At 27.6% G+C, this 22,544-nt stretch overlaps 1 protein-coding gene across 2 annotated transcripts in view; it reads left to right on the forward strand.

Annotated features, from left to right (window-relative positions):
• The first annotated feature begins 279 nt into the window (after nucleotides 1-279).
• LOC105847299 (latent-transforming growth factor beta-binding protein 2) overlaps nucleotides 280-22,544 on the forward strand; it is a 102,586-nt gene continuing 80,321 nt past the window's right edge. The window contains exons 1-3 of one of the 2 annotated variants that reach the window (XM_065803835.1): nucleotides 280-399; nucleotides 18,120-18,165; nucleotides 21,072-21,233. Coding sequence is in view for 1 of the 2 variants with exons in the window: in XM_065803834.1 (XP_065659906.1) it covers nucleotides 370-399; nucleotides 18,120-18,165; nucleotides 21,072-21,233 (238 nt within the window). In the remaining variant the exon portion in view is untranslated. The remainder of the gene's footprint in view (nucleotides 400-18,119; nucleotides 18,166-21,071; nucleotides 21,234-22,544) is intronic. The other variant, XM_065803834.1, reaches the window with a different exon arrangement.

Raw genomic sequence — 22,544 nt, forward strand, 5'->3', positions numbered from 1 at the left:
TCCCGTAAATAAAAGCATTAAAGATGAGCTTTTACGCACAAAACGATAATGGTATTAAATGATAGCACTCTATTTTTTTGCAAAATCCTTTTTCTGTAAATTATTTATTTTGTAGTGCACAACCTTGAACATTTCATATCGTTTTAACAAAATTCACAAAAACCGAAATTCACCGACAAGCAGCTTAAATAAAAAGAAATAAAGTTTAAATAAATTATTTTCTACTTCATAATTTATACTTTAAAACCAGTTTTCTATTTTAAAAAAATTCTTAAAGTTGATACGTTTATTAATTTTCCTCAAAACAACTCTTTTCCAGACTAGTTCTAAAGACACATTTGAGATATATAATACATTTTGCATTTTCACATGATTATCTTGGAAACATTTGTCCTTTTCGTAAGTTTCTTATGGAAATATTTTTTGGATCTACCATTATTTCTAATAAATTTTGTATTTTTTATAAAACTTGTATTTTTTTTTTTTTTTTTTTTGATTTGAAGTTTTTTAAATATATATTAATTTAAATACTTTTTAAATTTTTAAAGTTCGTAATGTTTAAAAACCTAAATTTAGAGATTAAAATAACAACACTTATTAAAGTTTTCTCTATTTATTAAAAGTTTTCAGCTTTTTTCTCATTGTAAGTTGGATGTTAATAAAATATTAACATAACTGAATACATATAAATAACTGAAACGAATGGGACATAAAGAAAATACATGATATTCTTGCCGTCAAGTTGCGATCTTTTTTTTTATTTTCATACTTTTTAAACCATCCTTTTCATTTTTTGACCCTTTTTTTTTTAAACTGTAAAATAATCAAAAAATTAGAGTGTTCTCAACTTAAAATATACATAAATTTCTTTTGAGTGCTAAATATATTTTGATAATATTTAAATTAACTCAATCAAACAATTTTAAAAATGCATTCTTTGTCGTTTTATAATATACAATGTATAATAACATGATATTAAAGTATAATACCGTGATATTAAGGTATAATACCGTGATATTAAAGTATAGTGCCGTGATATTAAAATTATACAAGTAATTACAACATCTTGCAGTTTCTATTAATTTTTATAGATTTGTTCTTTTGTTTTTTATATCAATTTACCTACAAACGAAATCGCTTTTTATATGTAAATATAAATATAAACTTTTCCAAACATGTTTATATCTTAATAGTTTTTTGACTGTTTTGCACTATTTTATAGTCTAAAAAAGGCTCGTAAAGGTTGCAAAATACCTAATGACATCAGACAAATATAAAATTTAGTTACCGGTGTTTGGACCGCAAAATGAATGCGTACCAGAAATTCTGGTATTTGAATTTTGGTCTTTTGTATATCCACATAAGTTTGAATAAGTTTTATACTATACAAATAAATAGCTGAGACATAAGACAATATGAAACAGCAAGTTCATAATATATCAATATGCACTGACATTTGATTGTATAGTTTATTTTATAAATAAGTTGAAACCCATATTCTTTTCTTAAAACACAAGATTGTCATTTATAATGAAGAGTTAAGTTTAAAAAATATATTTGGCAATGAGCAATATTAGAAAGACTTCAGTTTAAATTACAAAACTTTAATTAGTAATAATGTTTTTCCTGTAAATTATATATTCTTATTTGTTTTGTAGTTAAGTTTTACAATTTTAAATGCGTCAGAAGAAACGTTGCAAGTGTGTTTTGTACATATATTTATAAAACACGCCCAATATATAATAATAAGTATATAATAACTTTAGTTAGTGTATTGTATTTGTATATATTGTATTGTATTATAATACTTATTATGCTAATAGGGATTTAGATTTGTATTTATATTTAGTGGAAAATTCTATAACGACGAACACCAGAATAAATAGCAAAATAAGTATTTATTGTTACAAAAACAAGACCTAAATGTTGTACTTTTAATGAGCAAAAGCATTAGAACTACATTTTAAAAAGTAAATTTAGTTTTTAAAACACTTTCATCATTTTCAAATTTATTTTTATAAATTTTTGAACCATTATCAAATAAATTTCAAATTAGCAAAGAAAATAATAAAACAATTTTTTTCAGAGATGAAAAAATAAAACAAAGTTTAAGTAATAAACATCCCTAAAAATGTTAACTGTTGATATTGATGTCTCGCAACACTTTTCTTTGTTAACTTTGTATCTAAGAATTTATAATATTGAGTAGATAATTATAATCTTGTACTTCATGTTCTGTAGTTAATATAAACTAATATAAATTTAATATAGTTAATATAGTTAATATTAGCAAATCTTTTTCACGGTGGATTTACAGTAGTCTCTCGCTTAATTGTGCAAATTGAAACAGACACTGCGGTGCGCAATTAACTAGGAGTGCGCAAATAAGAAAAAGATAAGAAAAAAGTTTAGCAAACTAAATTATTAACTATATAAAAAATCTTTATTAAGAAATATATTATGCATGACAGAAAAAGTCATGAGTTGTAGGCTGATATGCATTCTGTAGCTTTTCTCGTTTAATTTTTATAATTACTAGCCGTATGTTTGATGATAGTTGTTCGTAGCTATTCGTAAATTTATCGTTGTCGTCTTTTAAAATTGCTTTAACTTTTTGAGATTTTAGTTGCTTGCCAATATCGATCAGAGATAAATGAATAAATTCAGTACCTAAGAAATCTGTGCCATTGTCTATCTCATCATTATTAGCTTCTTCTTTATCAGAATTGTTATCCATAGCAACTGCATTATCATTATTTTCTTCGAGAGACAAATAATCTTCAACATCTTCCTTGATTGCTTCAATATACGTTGGGGAATCTTCACAGTCAATTGATTCAAAATTGCTGATATCTTCCGAACTAATCATATTCCCTATTCCTTCAATTTCGTTCAGCAGCAAGAGCATATTAAAAGATGCGAAATCAGCCTCCTCAGAGAATAGTTCAGTGTTAACGGGACTGGAAAACTGAAATAATTCTGCTTTGTTGAAGTATTTTTTGAGAGATGAAGGTTGAATTGATTTCCAAGCCAAATCGACATACTTAGCAGCGTCAAGAAGATGTGCGGGCTTCCCGTATTCAACTCCTGCTGCACCTCTTTTGCACAAAAGACTACTTTCTTTCAGACATTCCTTTGTATTAACATTGAGGCTGTAACATGACAATATGTCTGAGAGATATAAATATTTATATCGCTTTTTGAGAGCCGCAATAATCCCCATATCACATGGTTGCTTCCAATTTGTGCAATTTGGAGGGAAGAAAACAACTTTTACAAGATTTCGCTCAAACGCCTCAAAATTACCAGGTGCATTGTCTAATAATAAAAGAACAGGCAAGCCAGTTTTGCGTTTAACTTCAGGATAAAAGACTTCATTGAACCATTTCCAACATATACAGACATCAATCCATGCATTTTTCTTTCAAAAATACGGCATAGGCCATGTTCTACTGACTATACAAACAGGTCGTGCAGCTTTTCCAATCATAGAACAGGGTATTTTGTGAGATCCTGTTGCGTTGGAGCAAACGACTAAAGTCACTCTTTCTTTAGATTTTTTTTTACCTCTTGTAGTTACTAAGCTTTCAGTAGGCATTAACAGAGAATATCTAGGCAGCAAGTTTTTGATTTCTGATAAAATCATTATCTCAAAATATTTATGATAAAAACTAGTTTTTAACTTAACACAGAAAAATAATAGTTACGTTTTCTGATCTAATTACACTTTCAACAAAAAACTCAGTAAAAAAGTGAAACACAGATATTTTGGGCCTAAACGCACAATTAACTGGGATACGCAACTAATTGGGTGCGCAGTTAAGCGAGAGACTACTGTAGGCAAGAATTTGCGTTCTGGATTCAGTGTTTATTATACCATATCATAAACATTTTGAAGATTTTTCCTTGTTCTTCATTATACCTGTAATTTTAAACCCTTTTTTAATTCATTTAAATGACTTTCATTAACTGCTCTCATGCAGTTAAAGCACTGTTCATAGAAACTCTCCTTTGCCCCTTTTTAATTAGATTGGGGTTTCAATTAGAAAGAACGTGATAGTTTATTTGTGAGTATTGCTCTTACTGCATTAAGTGCTTGTAGTATAAACAATAATTTTTTAAGTTTTTGTTAGCATGCACTCAATATATTAATATATTTAAAATAACTTCTTTATTCGTAAAACCTTGTACATTTCTGTCTTCGATTTTTCTCCAATTTTAGCACTATATAAAACTCGAGTGTATTTTTAGGATTAGCACCTTGTTTAACCAATTTATGGTAGCTTCTTGCGGTTTTTGTTTTTGTTTTTTTCAATCAGTTTTTCCAATTTGCAGCATTTGCTAAATTGATTATATTCAATTCTATATTGTCTCTTTAAGTATTTTGATATTTGTCTCAACCAAAAACAAATTCAGCTAATGTTTACTATATTAATGGAACAACCCATAATCATAAAAGAATTAATTGCAATTGGTAAACCACGGCCTACTAAAATTACAAAATATAGTAAATATAGTAGGTCATGGTAGAACATTTAGTTATTCTGTTACTGCTGTATAGGAAACTGAGTTTCCAAATATTGATACGTACAACTTATATATTGTTAGATCGCCAAGACGGGTGCCAAGACGAGCGCCGAAATGGTGGTGTAATTATCTACATTGCTGACTTATTTAGTTTTAATGAAGTTAATCAAGTATATATAAATCCTCTTTAACATGTTTGGTTATCTGTAAAAATTAACAACGAATGTATACTCATTGGGTGTATATTTAAACCAAATGATGCTAATTTGATGAACAATACTGCTGAATCTTTTAATTTCGCTCAAAGTTTAACTTTGAAGTCCTACAATGGCAGTCTGATTATTAATGATTTTAACCTTCCTAATATATAGTGGTCTAATTATAGTACTAAATTTTTTAACCTAAAAAATTCTACGAAGTACGAGTTCTGAAACATTTACAAAAACAGCCTCTTTACACAACACATGATATTTCCTGCTTTTAATTTTTCAGACAACTTATTAGTGTTGTTATGACTATTAAATAGTTCGACTGTCGACTAAATTGACTAAAATTGACTAATACATTATTGAAATTGACTAATTCGACTAAAAATTGATTTAGTCGAAGTATAGGAATAATTTATTTTCTTAAAATAAATTGTGATAAAAATAATAAACTAATTTAAATTCGCAATCTATTTTTTAATATCAAACCATTCAAATAATAATGGAGGAGAAAAGGGTTGCTCCAACAACGGGACAATCTATTCCCAGACCCCAATGATTTAGGGATCGCCTCAAATACTTGTTATATATTAAAAAAGTCATTATGATCATATTTTAATTAAAAAAGTCATTACGATCATATTAATCCACACAACGTAATTGTGTACATTAATGACATTTAGATTTTAAAACTTCACAACTTAATTTTGCCCTAGGGGCCTGAGCAAGCTTGCAGCGGCTCTGTATGAAAGTATTTATGAAAATCACAATCATCGAGTAAACAAAAAAAAAACTTGAATAAAATACATAATCGAAAGTTTAATTAGGTATAAACAATGCTAACATGCTATGAATTAGATAAAACGAAAAAATAAAAACTAAAGATTTAAAAGTTTATTCGAATGAAAAGATATTAGGATTTCAAAATATTTACTCGACTAAATCGACTTTTAGTCAATTAGTAAGAAGTCCATAATCGAACTAATCGACTATTTAATATTACAAAGCCGACTAATTACGACTTTCGATTAGTCAACTTTTAGTCAATTTAGTCAATAACAATACTACTACTTATGGTTTCCCAAGTAATAAGTTGAACTACCTTCAACAATATAACTATATTTTATACTTGACATACAAACATACAAACATACAAATATTTAGGAATCCATCTAGATCCAACCCTTTCACTTAACAACGATTTTAATTTTAAATGTAATAAGATTAGTGGGCGTATTAGTTTACTAGATAAAACACAAAACCTGCTAACAATAAACGCTGCTAAATTAATTTATGTCTCAATGATCTTGCCAATTTTTACTTACTATGGTTTAATCAACTTGAAACACGCTGCAACCTAATTATACCGCATCAACCGTTAATATAGTAGAATAAATCAAATAATATTAAATGCAAATAAAATTTCAAACGTTGATATAAATTTGCCGCACTTTAAAGAAGTCAATGAAGAAAAAGCTTGCGTTTTTAAGATCCTAAAGAAAGAACTTGGTTCATGTGTATTTTCTAACAGTTTTAAGGCAAATTGTGAATCAGCAAACACAAGAAACAATGAAATATCACTGACTATACCTAAAGTAAAGCTTGAATCTACAAAAAAAGGTTTCTTTTACCAAGGAGTAATTTTGTATAATAGTCTCCCATTCGCTGTTCGCCAGAGTGAGAACCTAAGAGAATTTAATACTAAACTAATGGATATTTCTAATTTTTAAATTTTATTTTATTCTGTGATAAATCTACTAATGTTTTAATATTATTTTATATTCTTAAGTAACAGTTAATTTTATTTATATTTTAATGTATCAGGGCCCAATAGGATAACAGCCTAATTTATTATCTTGAAATCTCTAAAATTACCAACTCACTTAACTCTAGTAAATTGTCAGGATCAGATAAATCCAAATACACTTTGTTCCATCTTCTTCATAAAAAACAAGATATTCCATTAAAACTTCCTGATCTTTTTATTGATAACGCATTATTAAAAAGAGAGCAATCAATAAAATTTTTAGGTGTGGTTCTGGATGAAAATTTAACCTGGAGGGACCACATAGGTCTAATTGAAAATAAAATATCAAAAAATATAGGTGTTTTGTATAAAGCCAAGCAGTTTTTAAATCTATCTTGTTTAAAAAACTTATATTTTCTTTAATTCATTGCTACTTAAGTTATGCAAACGTTGCTTGGTGCAGCACAAACGCAACAAAAGTAAAAAAACTGTTTAGTAAACAAAAACAGGCTATAAGGATAATTACAAACGTAGACCGTTTCTCTCACACTCAAACATTATTTAATAAACTTAATATTCTAAATGTATATAAACTAAACCTTTACCATATTCTTATCTTCATGTTTAAACTTGATAAAAAAATATCACCAATGTTATTTAATTCACTTTTTGAAAAAATAAACCACATATACCCTACCAGATTTTCAAAAAACAATTACATTCAATCCAAAACACATTATTCAGCAACCAAATTCTCAATTGCTAACCGAGGTCCTAAGCTGTGGAATACAATATTAAATAATGAGCTGAAATCTAATTATTCTTTAAACCAGTTTAAAACAAAACTTAAGCAATTACTGATGATACATGAAAATGAATTAAAGTTCTTCTAAAAAGCTTTTTAAACTAGCAAACAAAAACAAAAATTAACCTACTAATTACTCTTTAATATTATATTTAATATTCTAAACAATAGTCTGCTATTGTAAATGTATTTCTTATCTTATAAGTTTTGAATTTACAAACGATTTTTTTAAGTTTTATTATTTGAAATACTAATTACTAAAAATATTGTAAAATTTTATAATTTCAATTTTTATTAAAAAAAGTTATTGTAAATTCTTTTTGTAATATTAATACTTATATATCATCTTATTTTACTAATCAGTTCTTAAATATAAATACTCTTTGAATTACTAAATATTTTAAACGTTATATATTTTATTTTTTGCATTTTGTTAAAACATTTTATTTGATGAATATGCATTTTTTTGGGGGCGGCTTAATGATAAGATGAATTTTGTCTTCTTCAAGCCCCAGTCATGTAAATATTTGTTTTTATAAATTACGAGTGTAAATTATTTTCAATCGGCAAATACAATACTAGAAAAAAAAAAAAAAAAAAAAGATAATATATATATATATATATATATATATATATATATATATATATATATATATATATGTATATATATATATATATATATATATATATATATATATATATATATATATATATATATATATATATATATATATCTTATAAGCATTAAAACATCATATACGGTATCATACCATTTATTTCTTTTTTTTTTTTTTTTTTTTTTTTTTACGTAATATTTCGGCTCATATAGTGAGAGCCATTATCAAACTGATCAGTTTGATAATGGCTCTCACTATATGAGCCGAAATATTACGTAAAAAATAAAAAAAAATAAAAAAAAGAAATAAATAGTATGATACCGTATATGATGTTTTAATGCTTATAAGATTATTACACATACTGTTAAAGATGTCACTTAAATAATATATATATATATATATATATATACATATATATATATACATATGTATACATATATATACATATGTATATACATATATATATATATATATATATATATATATATATATATATATATATATATATATATATATATATATATATATATATATATATATATATATATATATAAGTTTTAGTATTTTATCATTTTAAATGCAAAATATTAAAACTAATTAAAATAGAAATTCCCAAAAACGGTGCTTTCCTAGAAATTCTAAAAACAGCTGAAGTTGGGTTTATCTTTAAATTTGAATTTAAACTTTTAGTGAAAAATTACTGACCGATGTACTTACTCTTAAACAATCAAAAAATACTTAAAAGACTGATGTTGAATCCCTTATATTCCTTAACACTAATATACAGTTTCGTGGCCTTCAACTTGGATCTCAAATTAACTATTTAACATCATAAATTCGCCTTAGAACATGAGGAAACCTCTAAATGGATAAATGTTTGAATGTGGCACCTTATTTACGTTCAGTAAATTAATTACATTCAGATTATTTTTAATTTACATTCAGTAATTCAATAACATTCAGCAGGTCTTTTATACTATCAACGCTGAAATCCTACTTAATTTTACTTACCTTAATTTGGCATTACAGGATTATCAAACTTATGGTTTAGATCATTTCTTAGAGGAAGGAGACAATTTTTTTTTTTTTGATGAGTCAAATTCAAAAAAAGAAATCAATAATAAATAAAATAGGAAAAGCTTTATTGTGAATTTTTAAATCATTTAGGATTAATATTGAATAAGAATTTAACCTGGATCAACCGTTTTAATAATATCAACTGGATAAGTAAGGGAAATTGGTATCGAAATAATTGGGGCAAAAAGTACAAAAATATTTATTCGAGACTATACGATTAACCGGTTTTAGTAAGATATTAGTTGGAACTATTAGTATTACATTATTACACAATACATTTTAAGTAGTAGAATTATAGTAATTATATCGTAAACAATACAATTATTTTATGTTTAATATATTAATAGCTTGATAACTTTAACTACCTAAAAAAACTCACCGAAGCCAATGATTCGGCAAAAATTGACCCTGACTTCGGCAAACTGCCGAAGTCGAAGCTTCGGTACATCCCTAATTACTATAACAATTAAAAATATACAATAAATAACGATGATCAGTTATTTAGTAATGGAAAAATTCCACCCATATTATTCCATTTGTCTTCATCTTTTATTCGACCATAACTGTAACTATGATAAAATTTACAAAAATTTTAATGTAATTCGACAACTTAATATTTTATAATAATAAAAAAAAAACCTATAATATTTTAAATAAAAAAGCTTATTTAACTTACCATAATTTTAAAATGGTGAAAAAGCTTTCATTATTGTTTTTCTGTAGCTTATTATTTTTCTGTATAATAATTGTAACTTTTCATGAAAAATTACAATTATTATAGCTATTGAAAAATGGTTGCGTTGATGTAGTTCGGCGAACCGGAGGGATGACAGGAAACATTCAAGATGTGGTGACTTTTTGTCTTTTGCAAATTAAAGAAGAATCCGATTCTTTTAGTTTAAGACAACCATGCATCGCATTTGACAATCAATTTTATTGATGCAGCAAAAGAATATAGAGTTTACTGATAACTTTACAGCCACATAACACAGCAAACTCCAACTTCTAGATGTTGGTGTTTATGGACTTTTAAAAAGTTAAAGTAGATTAAGATACTGTAAAGTAGATTCGTGGCTTGTGAACAACTCGGGTTTAACATTTTCCATTTTTGAACTAGCGAAACTTTTGGGAAGGGGTCGATTAAAGGCATTAATGCCAACTAATACTTTGAGTGGACTTGCATCAACTCGCTTGTGTCCATTTCCACACAACAAATGGAAAGATAAAGACTTTTTTCTTAACTAGATATAATATCTTCCATTTTCTATATTCTGTGTTTTCAAACATAATGACGATATAAACTATTTTCAATATCTTTTTTATATTTTTAATACAAAAATATCAATGTTAAAAAAGAAAAATTTAGTTTTTTTACTAAAATGTATAGATTGTTTGTTGTTGTGTGATCGTGTTTTGTTTGTTAATAATCTTTTGTTAATAAAGGTTACAGATTATTAAGATCCGTATCAATCTTTACCGATAGACCAGCAAAAATGTTCAACTTCTTAGTGAACCAACAATGTCCAAAACAATGGAAGTACTATTAAATTTTAAAAATCACAAATGAACCTAAAACGACTTTATCTACCTTCATTTCTGCTGTTATAAAACCATTAACTAAAGCGGGAATAAGAAAAAACGGCAACCAACCGAGGCAGAAAGAAACTTTACTCTAGCATTTTAACAGAAATTCCAGTGAGAGAATCTTTATGGGTTGATCAAAATAGACGCAAAGCTAAAAAACAAAAAAGTATCAAAAAACTGAAAAAAGCACCAATGAAAACAAAAAAATTTGAGTCGCAAGTTAGTTTTTAGTGCCTTCGAAAGATCTGATGAAATTTTCCACAGAGGTAATGATTTCGCCGAAGATAAAACTAACGTTGATTGTAATCAATTTCTAGTGTTGTAAATTATAAAAAAAAAAAGAAATTGCATCTTAATTTGATCGTATTTTGTTTTTTTAACAGTTTAAAGTTGATTTAGCTAATGCAATACTTAAATGACAAGTGTTTTTTTCAGAAGAACCACTGGTTATTTCAGTTCACCACGAAGTACTGAAATAACAATTTAAAAAATTAGAGGTTCTTTGAAAAAAGATAGAAAATTGTGTTTAGATTAATGTTTACAATGTTATCATGAATGAATTTTACAGTTAGATCAATATTATATCAAAATACATTTTCAATTTTAAATTTATTATGACGCTTTTAAAATAACAAAGTATGTGAACTTCGACCGTTAAAAATGGTATTTTTGAAACATCATAAATTAATAAAGCAAAATCCTAATTGAAAACCATTTTTCACATAAGTAAAATACAATATCATAACCACAGTTTTCAAAATCCAAATTCTCGAGTCTATCTCTGGTTATCATGTTTTGAGTTATAGCAATTATGCAAATAAGGTTTTTGAGAATAATGCAAAAATCTGTGATAATGTCTAGTCAATAAGCACTAGTTTGCTATGAATTAGCTGTTTCATTTTAATTTATCACTAAATTCTTTTTTAGCTTACAAAAAAGTTAAAAATTCTATTTCTTGAAAACCAATCAAGGATTTAGCATTGCCAACATACAGTATTGGACAAAACATTTGCAACCAACATCAAACAATGCTAAAAAGTGTTCCTAATTTTACATGTCTTAAAAACGAAACGAACTATACTACCACAGCAAACAGTTCAGGAGTCTGGAGTCATAGCATGCCATGACATGAGCAATCAGCTGGCAGGTGACAGCACACAGGCAAAATTTCGTTGACAAGTGCCATTTTGCAGCGGACAAAACAAGTGCAACTTTTTTGGTTTGTTTCATTTTCTTAAGTCTGGTCCGTGTCAACGTCACGGAGGTTTTTTAATAATTAAAAGAAGTATCCAGAAGTTTCCAGAAGCATGCAGAAGCTTCCAGAAGTTTCCAGAAGAAGCATCTGGAAGCATCCAGTAGCATCCAGAAATATCCAGAAACATTCAGAAGCATCCAGACGCATCCAGAAGCTTCCAGAAGCATCGAAAAGAAGCATCTAGAATCTTCCAGAACAGGTTCACACAGGCTCATTTTACTATATAAGAGACATGTAAATCGACATGTAATTCAGTCAGTATATGGAAGTCAATTAGTCAGTATTATCAAGACAGTTTATCAAAGTGAGTTTTATCAAAGTTTTTATCGAAGAACATCAATACAAAAAGTGAAATACAACAAGTGTTTCATTACATCAATACAGTCCACATCCAACCAAGACGTTGTGTTCCACAGAGCATTATTGTAACATCACAAGGTAAATGTAACACGGTAAGCCTTGAGAAGCGTGATTATTTATTTTTATTATTTTTATGACTTCAAGTGCAAAAATGGCTCCCAACAGTCTTGGATTGGAACTAAGAAAGAAAATTATTGGCGATTACGTAAGAAGAATGTCACAAAAAAGTATTTGTGATAAATATCGCATGAAAAAATGGACCGTATCAAGACTATGTTCCAAATATCGTTCTACGGGGAAGTACGCAGCAGATAACAAAGGTGGAAGACCGCGATTCACCACTTCTAGAGAGGATTCAATGATCGTCAAATCCGTCAAGAAGGGTCCCTGGATATCATCAGTCAAGATACAAAAGCAATTAGAGCTGCCTGTATTGGACCGAACAATCAGACGCCGTGCTGTTGAAGCCGGATTGTTTCCTCAACGCCCTGCAAAGAAACCGCTGAATTTACTAAAAAACCAGAAGATAAGACGCCTGTTTGCTACATCTCATATTGACTGGAATGTGCAGAAATGGCGAACTGTCCTGTTCAGTGATGAACCGAAGTTCAACATCATTGGGAGCGATGGCATTTGCCGTGTACGTCGACCGGCCGGAAAACGCCTCGATTTACGTTACTGCCATAAGACCGTTAAGCATGGTGGACGCAATGTAATGGTCTGGGGGTGTTTTTCTGCAAATGGTCTAGGTCCAATACATCGAAACGATGAAATAATGGACCGTTTCATGTATCTTGAAAGATGTTATGTTACCTCATGCTGAATGGAATATGCCAATAAATGGGTTTTTCAGCAAGAAAATGATCCAAAACACACTTCAAAAGTAGTCAAGCAGTGGTTTCAAGACAACCACCTATCGGTGATGGAATGGCCGCCTCAATCTCCGGATCTCAACCCTATCGAGAACCTGTGGGAGATCGTCAACCGCAGAATTAATCGTGAAGGTGTTTGTAATAAGGATCAACTGTTTGAACAAATCCAAAACGCCTGGGCAGCAATTCCACAAAGTTTCATTGTTCACCTGATCAAATCTATGCCTCGAAGATGCAAGGCTGTGATCGACAACAAAGGATTCGCCACGAAATATTGATAGCGAAATACAGCTTGGTCAACATTTTGTCGAGTTGCACTTGTTTTGTCCAGAAGGAAATCAACTTTTTTTAATACTTTTGATTAATTTAATAATTTTCGTGTACAAATAATGAACTTTGTAATGAACAAAACTTGAAGAACTTTGTCTCTAAACAGTTACATAGTTATTTCTCTAAATTGAAAAAATACAGCACTTTTATATAAAGAAACTAAATTAGCATTATTTGGTTGCACTCGTTTTGTCCGATAATGTATATTTTGAAAACCTTTTTCTACCTTGTAGGAAGTCTCTAAAGGTGTATAAAAGGTTTTAATCAAGTCATGCATTGAATACATTATATAAGGTATTCAATGCGTGGTGGTTATTATTATCAACGAAAACCCTAATTTAGACTTAAAAAAGTCTAAATTAAGGTTTTCTGATCCTAATTTAGACTTTTTTAAGTCTTTAGACTTTTTTAAGTCTAAAGACTTAAAAAAAAGTCTAAATTAGGATCAGAAAACTTTCTTGCTGAGGAGAATTTAGGGGCTTAACCGATTGCTGAGCCTAACCTAGACTCCAGCCCTAAAGTTGACACATTTTTATTCGGTCGTATTGAAACCCAGAAACTCGAACTTCAGTTGACTCTAACTGTTTCCAAAAGCCTTTGAAAGCAAGAGCAGTTGCTTACTTCGTCGAACATTGGTTTAGTCCATAACAACTTATCTTTTTATTTAAGTAGTGCTTGCCCTATAAAATGCAATGTTTAGACAGGTAAAGACCGTAGCAGCTAAATCCTAATGAATGTCTTGAGAGGTCATCCACAAATTACGTCACGTAATGTTTACCGTTTTAGACCTTCCTTCCCCTTCTCTCCCCCTTCCCTTCGTTACAACTTCATAACACTTTAGTAGCAATATAATATATTAGAGCAGCCGTGGCGCAGTGGTTAGAGTTCTGGTTTAGAACCTAGAGGTCCGATGTTCGACGCCAGCTCTAGCCCAACATTGCGACATTGGTACAGAACAGCGACATTGGTAAGGAAGGGGGTGTGAACTTGTTAAATGCTCTCCCGCGGTAGTTTGTGATTAGACCGTAAGGACTTCTGGAAACAACTAAAATAACTACAAATAAAAAATAAAAAAATATCCGTATGGAGTCGTAACAAAACCACTAACACCCCCCTCCCTTCCTCAATTAAGCGTGACGTAATCTATGGACGACCCTGAGTTAACATTAGGTAAATTTTATAAGAAATTATGTAAACATTAAAATTAGCTAATTTGAGAAAATTAAAGAATCAATTTTAGCTAGTAACTAGTTCCTAGTAATCGCCTAAAAATACACATATATAACATAACGGGACGTTGTTATACACCCATAGCAACGTCTCGTTGTTAAAGGCGGACGTGTAGTTTTAGGCAGCTCGTTAAAATCAAATTAATTTACGCAACAATAGAGTATTATTAAAAACCACCCTTTAACCATGAAACTGAAGACTAACGTTTTTTAAAGAATGATTCCATTACCCTGAGCTTAAATTTAATGGCTTGGATCAAACTTTGGGGTTGAGCGTGGCTTTTAATAATACTTGTTTTGTTTAAGATTCATATTTTATCAGCTTACCAAGTAGGGTGCTTGAAATACAAGTCTGCCTTGCAATCTACACTGATTACTACTTAAAAGTGTTTTAAGGTCTAAATATGAACCAAAAATTTTTCATTGTTAGTTCCAACATTTGTTGTATAAAAAAAAAAAAAAAAATTTTTCAATTTTTGTATTCTAACCGCCACAAACAACTCCATCTTTGATTTACTAAAAATTGAAAAGTGTTTTTTGCATATATAAACACCTCAACAAAATGATGCCTAAATATTTAATGATTGTTTTACTTTGCGTAGCATGATTTTTACCCACCTTATGAGAAACTCTAATTAAGTTCAGCCTAACTAAATACTATCCCTTTTTATGAATCCAAACACATAACAAGGGTGTTATAAAAGATATATGCAAGATTATATATATATATATATATATATATATATATATATATATATATATATATATATGCAAATATAGAACTATTTATAAATAGGTTTATTTATAGAATACTATACTTATATGTTTATTGTATTTATTAAATTCAATAAACAGAAGTATAGCACTCTATAAATAAACCAATTTATAAATAGTTCTATATTTGGACAATTGTAGTGGAAATCCATTACTTTTGCGATGGAAAATCTGTTTTCAATAAAGTAAAAGCTAATTTTTTAACCAATTTGTCAGTATCAGTGACTAAATCTGTTGTACAATCTTTTGTAGACATCTTATATTTTTACTTGATGATAGCAGTCTTCATTTTCTAATATATAATTGTCATAATTTTCAACTTTTATTGTATCAGTAAAAATACATGTATAACATTCATAACGCAAAATAGGGTACTTTTACTTGTGGTTTTACTTGGGACAAAATGAGTAATTTTAGTTCGTTAGGTTGGCATTATCTCACATCCCATATTTCACAGCTGATTCAATCCCTAAAATATGTTTGTTTTATCATTTTTCATATACCTTTTACTCTTTGCATGAGGTTAAGTGTTATAGATTTACTAATAATAATGCAATAGGTACTGTCATTTGTTTTAGGTTTATTCCAAAAATAAAAATAGGTTGCAAATATAAATGAAAACATGGAAGTCAATCATTTGCTGATTACACTGATAAATTTCAAATTCATTGAAACATAAATGTGATCAATCTAAAAGACTATAGATTCCATTCCAGTTTAATTGTTTGATAAATTTAAATTTCCATTAAAATGTGTTAAATGTTATTTTATTTTTAATTTCAATAAATATTCACCAAAAATGGTTCTTACCATTATTTTTTAAGTTGGTATATTGATATTCATAGTTTTTTTAAAACATTCTGATTAAACCAAGTAAACTAATTATAATATTTAAAAATAACTTTTTCACCTAGCCCTATATTTGTTCAAAGTTGAAAATTGTCCCTAGTATCCATTTTACCACTTTTTAGTATTTAGATAAAATAAAAAATTGTTATAACAATTAAGGCTGTAAGAACATAATAAAGATGACAATTTTGCTTCAAGTTTGTTTTCTGTTGAAGATTCAGGTTAGGCTTTAGAAACTACCCTTATACAAAAGATGAGTTTTTTTGTTATGTATTTTTACTTTCATAAAAACTATATGTTTGATATTTATCTTTAATGTAGATAACTTTTGAATGGTTTGTTTAGTTCACCAATACCTTTGATATGAAAAACAATCTTTTTAGAATGTGGAAAACTTTTTTTTTCTTCTGGAGTAGGCTGCTTTATCAATGGTTCAAGTTCTTGAGCCAATAATTTTATAAATGAAGCCAAAGTTTGAAGTGCATGGCTTGTTATAATTTAAAAGCAAAATACTAAATCTTGTAATGGTAAGTCAAGTTGAATGTGCAATAAAATAAGACTTTACCTTCAATAAGAAGCTGGTGTGCTGGACTAGTTTTTCTTTCACTTACAGAATTATTAGCACAACTACTTGTTACTAGCACTACTCATTTTACTTGAAATCAATGTTTATGATCTGCAAAGTAGATCAAACTAGTTTATTTTTTTATGTTTGGCTTTAACTCAACTAACAATACACCCAAAACATTTCAAAATGGACACTTTGTATGCAATATTATGACTTACTAAACATTAAGTATTTAGGGTAAAGATGTACTGCTCCCATGTTATTATACTACTTTTTTTGTTAGAATTTTTTAACATAGTTAGTGTTAGAAGAGTTGTTGGTGTTGCTACATTTTGGTTTGTTTTAGTGAAGGTTGCCAATCAGATATTTTTGTTGAAGCTGAAAGCAGACAGAAAATAATATTCTGTCAGAAAAGATTGCTGAGAAACTTTGTTTTTGTTTTCACTATCACTAGTAATGGTACAAGTACTATTATTTGTTGTCACTGGAGGAGATATTTAGTGTTAAATACTAATTTTGATGAGAGGACAAGTCAGTTAGCTTCCCATTTTAAAAATTATTTTCACATATTACATATCCTTATTTTCAGAATTTAGTTTTTTTTTTTTTTTTTTTTTTTGGGGGGGGGGGATATAAGGTCAACTGATTCTCTGTTAATAATCTTACTCAACATGGCACAACACATCTCTTGTTTTTTAATTCAATGATTAATTTTTCAATGATTGATTCTTTAATTCTTTGATCTTTTAAAACACTTATTTTATATTTCTTTTGTTGGTGATCTTTGTTATGATTAAAATTGTAAGCCATATTATTGGTCAAGTAATTAGCTAACTAGAAAACATCAGCATGTACATTAGAATTTATAGGATTGTTTGCTGCCCGGCAATCCCAATATGCCATGTCATATCTAAATAATAATAATTGTATTGTTATCTGACACTTGGTTTAATCACAACACCTGTGTCATAATAGCCTAATCTATTAGACAAACAGAAAATTAGACAAATAGAAAAAAATTAATATTCTTATGGTTTGAACAAAATGTACTCTAAAATTTCCTTTATGTAAAGTTAATAGAAAAAACCGTTGAAAACCACATTTACTATTTATATTATTTATATTAGTAAAATATTTTATTATATTTATATTAGTTTATATTTTTATTTCCTTGATTTTTAAGCTTTATGTTACAATACAACACATAAAATTTAAAATTTTTTATTTTGTTTTGATATAATTCTCTCTTTTTTTTTTAACTATAAATTTTGTTGTTAACATTTTATGCAGCTGTAAATTGTTTTTCTTAATTGTTTTAGTTATACATCTGTTCTACGATTGGCTGTGGAGTGAAGCCAAAATCAGGTATATTTACTTATTAAAGCTTACTTCAACATAACTTATTTTTAATTAAAGATTAAAATTTTAATCAACAACTATGACAAAAAGTATATTTTCATAATAGGCTTTTCACTTGTGTTCAAATGTATCACAAGGTTATTGGTATCTAGAAATGAATAAAAGCAACTTCCTTGTCTACTTACAGATTTATATTTGTAGTTAGATGCTTTGTATGATATTTGTTTAGCATGATATTTGTTTATATTATATATAAGTTATAGTAGTTAAATGCAAAAGTAAAAAAAAAAGTATATGTTTCTTAGATAAAATATTAAATTGAGTATTGATTCTATATAATTATCCACTACAAATGTACAAACTAAGTTTAATAAAGGATGCAGCTATTTATACTTGCTATATCTATACGCAGTTGACTATTTATACATATACATATTTATATTATACATATACCATATACATATGTATCATATATGTATATGTATTTGGCTATTTATGCTTACCATAAAACAAATAAGTTACATACATCTTATATACATACATACAGGTAAGGTTTAGGGCTATGGTTGGCATCAAGATTGCCTGTCCTTGCCTAAATGCTGAGTTAAGGCATGTAGATGTATTTTCTCATATTCAAGTTAAATGATATTTCTTGCCTATTTTCCCCTATTTAAGTTGGTCAGTGTACATACATTTAATGCATATTCTCCTTATATTAAATCAGTCAATGTATGTACACCCCCTGCATGTTCTACCTGTTAAAGTCAGACAATGCATGCATTCATTTATTTATACACAACAAAGTAATTTATTTCACTGGTCTATCCCAAACCTTGAGTCAGTTTATGTACACTCCTCGCATATTCTTCCTATTATTAACATTATTAACATTCTGACTAAGTAATGCATTTGATTTTATTGTATGCATAAATTAAGCCAATTGTGTATACATATGGTATGTAAAAATAGTCAATATAAATAAAGTATGTGTTATTAGCCACATCCTTTTAATAGATGTACAGCTTTAATCTTGCTAAATTTTATCTTGGTTAAAAATGATTGACTCCTTTTCAAAGTGAAACTTATATTGACTTACAAAATCATTGTCAAGGTAGCTCCAGATCTTGAACTTTTAATGTTTTAACAAAATTATGAATCCATTTGGGCAAAAGCTATTTAAAAGTTACACCAAGCTTGAAGTTTCCAAAAATGTGAAAAAAGTTTGTTCCACAATTTATAGCTCAGCAGCATATTTGAAGGACAAAGTGATGAACGAAATATATATGAGTGATGAGACAACATTTAAACAAAATAAAGTTATGAACATCCATATTTTTGGAACCAACAATTACAATCAAAATCTCAATATGGTCAAAATGAGTAATGAATGTGATGCCAAAACATTGTTGAGGTTGCAAAATCATTAACTAATAAGCTTCGGCATGGATCCTGATCAAGATTTCATTGGTCAAGCTATGGATGGGGCAAGTGTTTGCACTAAAAGCAGCCTTTGCTTACAATGACTCAATCATATTTGCTATGATCATAAAATCTATCTTTGTGTGAAACTAACACAAAAAAAGAAATTTATATGCATCAATTAAATTTTGAAAAATAACAACGTAGAACTCATGGTGCACAATGTTGTACTCATGTAGCACTCACAGAGTTACATGGCAAATATTTTTCAGTGTTTTGTTCCCAGACTCTAGTTGACCAGGTTTTTTTTTAATACACTGCCATGGTGTAATTGTTAGGAATTATAGTGAAATCATAGAATCCATGAGAAAGCAATTTGAATCTATAGACAAATAACAGGTAACAATTGGGCGCCAAAGGGGTTCATGGTAATCCATGAAAATGAAACCATGGGAACTAGCCGAAATTTTCAAGATTCATTGCTTGTTTAAAAAATTCAAAAAAAAAATTGTTTTAACAGCATTAAGTAATAGATAAATAAGAAAATGAAAGAGAGGTTAAGAGGAAGTTATATAAACAACAATCAGATTTCTATTTATTTCTTGTTTGCAAATACTTTGAAGAGTTTCTTAGAATTCAATAGTTATGTTTCAATGCTTAAACATTTAATATTTAATGCATAAACATTTAATTGCTAAGCATTTAAATAAACAATTAACTAATAAAGCTTTTATAGATAAAAAAAATTTATTTAAAATCATTTTTAAAAAGTGAAAGTGTCTAGATTTGCTGATACAATGTGTTTAGTAAGTCTTATTATTTTTGAAGCATTTTATGAAATTATAAATTTTTAGTTTTTAATGACCTTTTAATAATTTAAAATTACTTTTTATGTCATTCCTCAGTTTTTTAGGTGCAACAATCTTTAATATTTAGCTTTAAGAAAAAGTAAACAGAATTAAAAGTAAAAACAAGTTTCATCCGTAATTTTCAACACTTTTATATATTTTTGATTTGCCTTCTGTATAATTTTTTAATCATTATAGTTACATTGATTATGTTAAAAAACATTTTTCTAATATTTTAAAATATCTCAGCAAGTGTTTAATTGTATTTAATTTGTATATGGTAAATAAATTTGCGAAAATATGATCTTTGAGTCTAATTTAATTGAGAAGTCTTTATGATGGATTGTAAAAATTTTAAAAAAGATATTATTCTAATAATAATGTATGTTATCCTTTTCTATTTTCCATAGAATAATTTACAAATCTTTCCAAAATTTATTTTAAGAACTTTTTAAAAGTTGCACATTGTTTTAAGAATCTACAAAGAAAATGCAAGGACTTTAATATTTTTGCTTGTATTATTTTTGTTATTATTTTTATTGCTGTTATTAATGTTATTGCCATTATAATTGTTAATTTTATCGTTATATTAATATTTTGTTAGCAATGATAACTCAAATATAATGGATTGTTATTTTTAAATAGCTTATCAAGTTAATTTTGATAATCATGCAAGTACACCCGATACTCATCTTGGTTCACAAATCACTGTAAATAACAGTTTGTGCATCCTTATTTCTGCTTTTGAGTATAACTGCTCATGTATTTCTGGATTTGTTCCTTCTGAAAATTATACCGGATGTGTAGGCAAGTTTAAGTTACTTTCAACTACAATAAGTGCCTTTTTAAATTTTTTTTATGTTTTTATATATTTATGAGTCTTTTTTTATTTTTATATTTATTAGAAAAGAAATATAAAACTTGAATAAAGAAATATAAAACTTGAATAAAGAAATGTTAAACCTACTGCAAACCTATGTGAAATAACTCTAAAAGACTTATGTTTAAAATTTAGAAAAAATTAGGGTTTTTTTAATGCTAGACATTTATAGTTCTCATAGAAAGCTTTTCTTAAAGTTTTAATTCTTACAAATACTTAAGTATTGTTATTGATTTTATAATAAAAATCTTAGCGCTTAGCATTTCTTCTTAATCTATTAGGTTTTATTAATTAGAATAAATAATTTATTTAATTCTTTTTTTTTTTTTTTTTTAGAATGTAATTAAAAATTTAATGCTATTCATAATTTATTTTTTTCTCTTTTTGCAATCTTTCAGTATAGATACAGCTTTGAAGCTTATTGTATCTAAAAGATTTTTATTATGTAAAGGTTGTTTAATAAACAGAGACACAGAAACACAGTTGATTTAAACAGACACAGATTTTTATTATGTAAAGATTGTTTAATAAACAGAGACGCAGAAACACAGTGGATTTAAACAGTGACACAGAAATACAATTGATTTTAACAGAGACACAGAAACACCGTGGATTTAAACAGAGACACAGAAACACAGTTGGTTTAAAAGCTTTCTGACTATTATTATCTCTTCATATGATGCATTCTAAAGAATTTTAAATAAAATATGGTCTTTAATTTACTCTCTCTCTCTCTCTTTCTCTCTCTCTCTCTCTCTTCATATAATATATTTCTATTAAGGTCTTTTCGTTTGATTATTTTTTTCAATGAGCATGATATATATTTTTTTCAAGAAAGAATATATCAAGATCATTGTAAACTAGCATCTACTAGTTTTTAGGCCTTTCTAGATCTTTATTTACTTTAAACATCAAACATTATAATAAAAGATTACTATAGTGTAATCTTTAGTTTAGATGTTCAGTTAAGTCATGTTTACTGAACATCTAATATTATAAATTACAATTAATAATATAACTTACAATTAATATAATAAATTACAATTAATTTTATATATTACAATTAATATTATAAATTACAATTAACATTATATATTACAGTTATTATTATAAAATACAATTAATATTATAAATTACAGTTAATTTTACTCAGACTAATTTTTTTATCAAACCTTTGAATAAAGTTATTTTACCGTGCACCTCTTAAACATTTTTCTAAATTTTTTTGAATCTCACTA

This window comes from Hydra vulgaris, chromosome 08 (genome assembly GCF_038396675.1).
Source record: "Hydra vulgaris chromosome 08, alternate assembly HydraT2T_AEP".
Classification (NCBI taxonomy): domain Eukaryota; kingdom Metazoa; phylum Cnidaria; class Hydrozoa; order Anthoathecata; family Hydridae; genus Hydra; species Hydra vulgaris.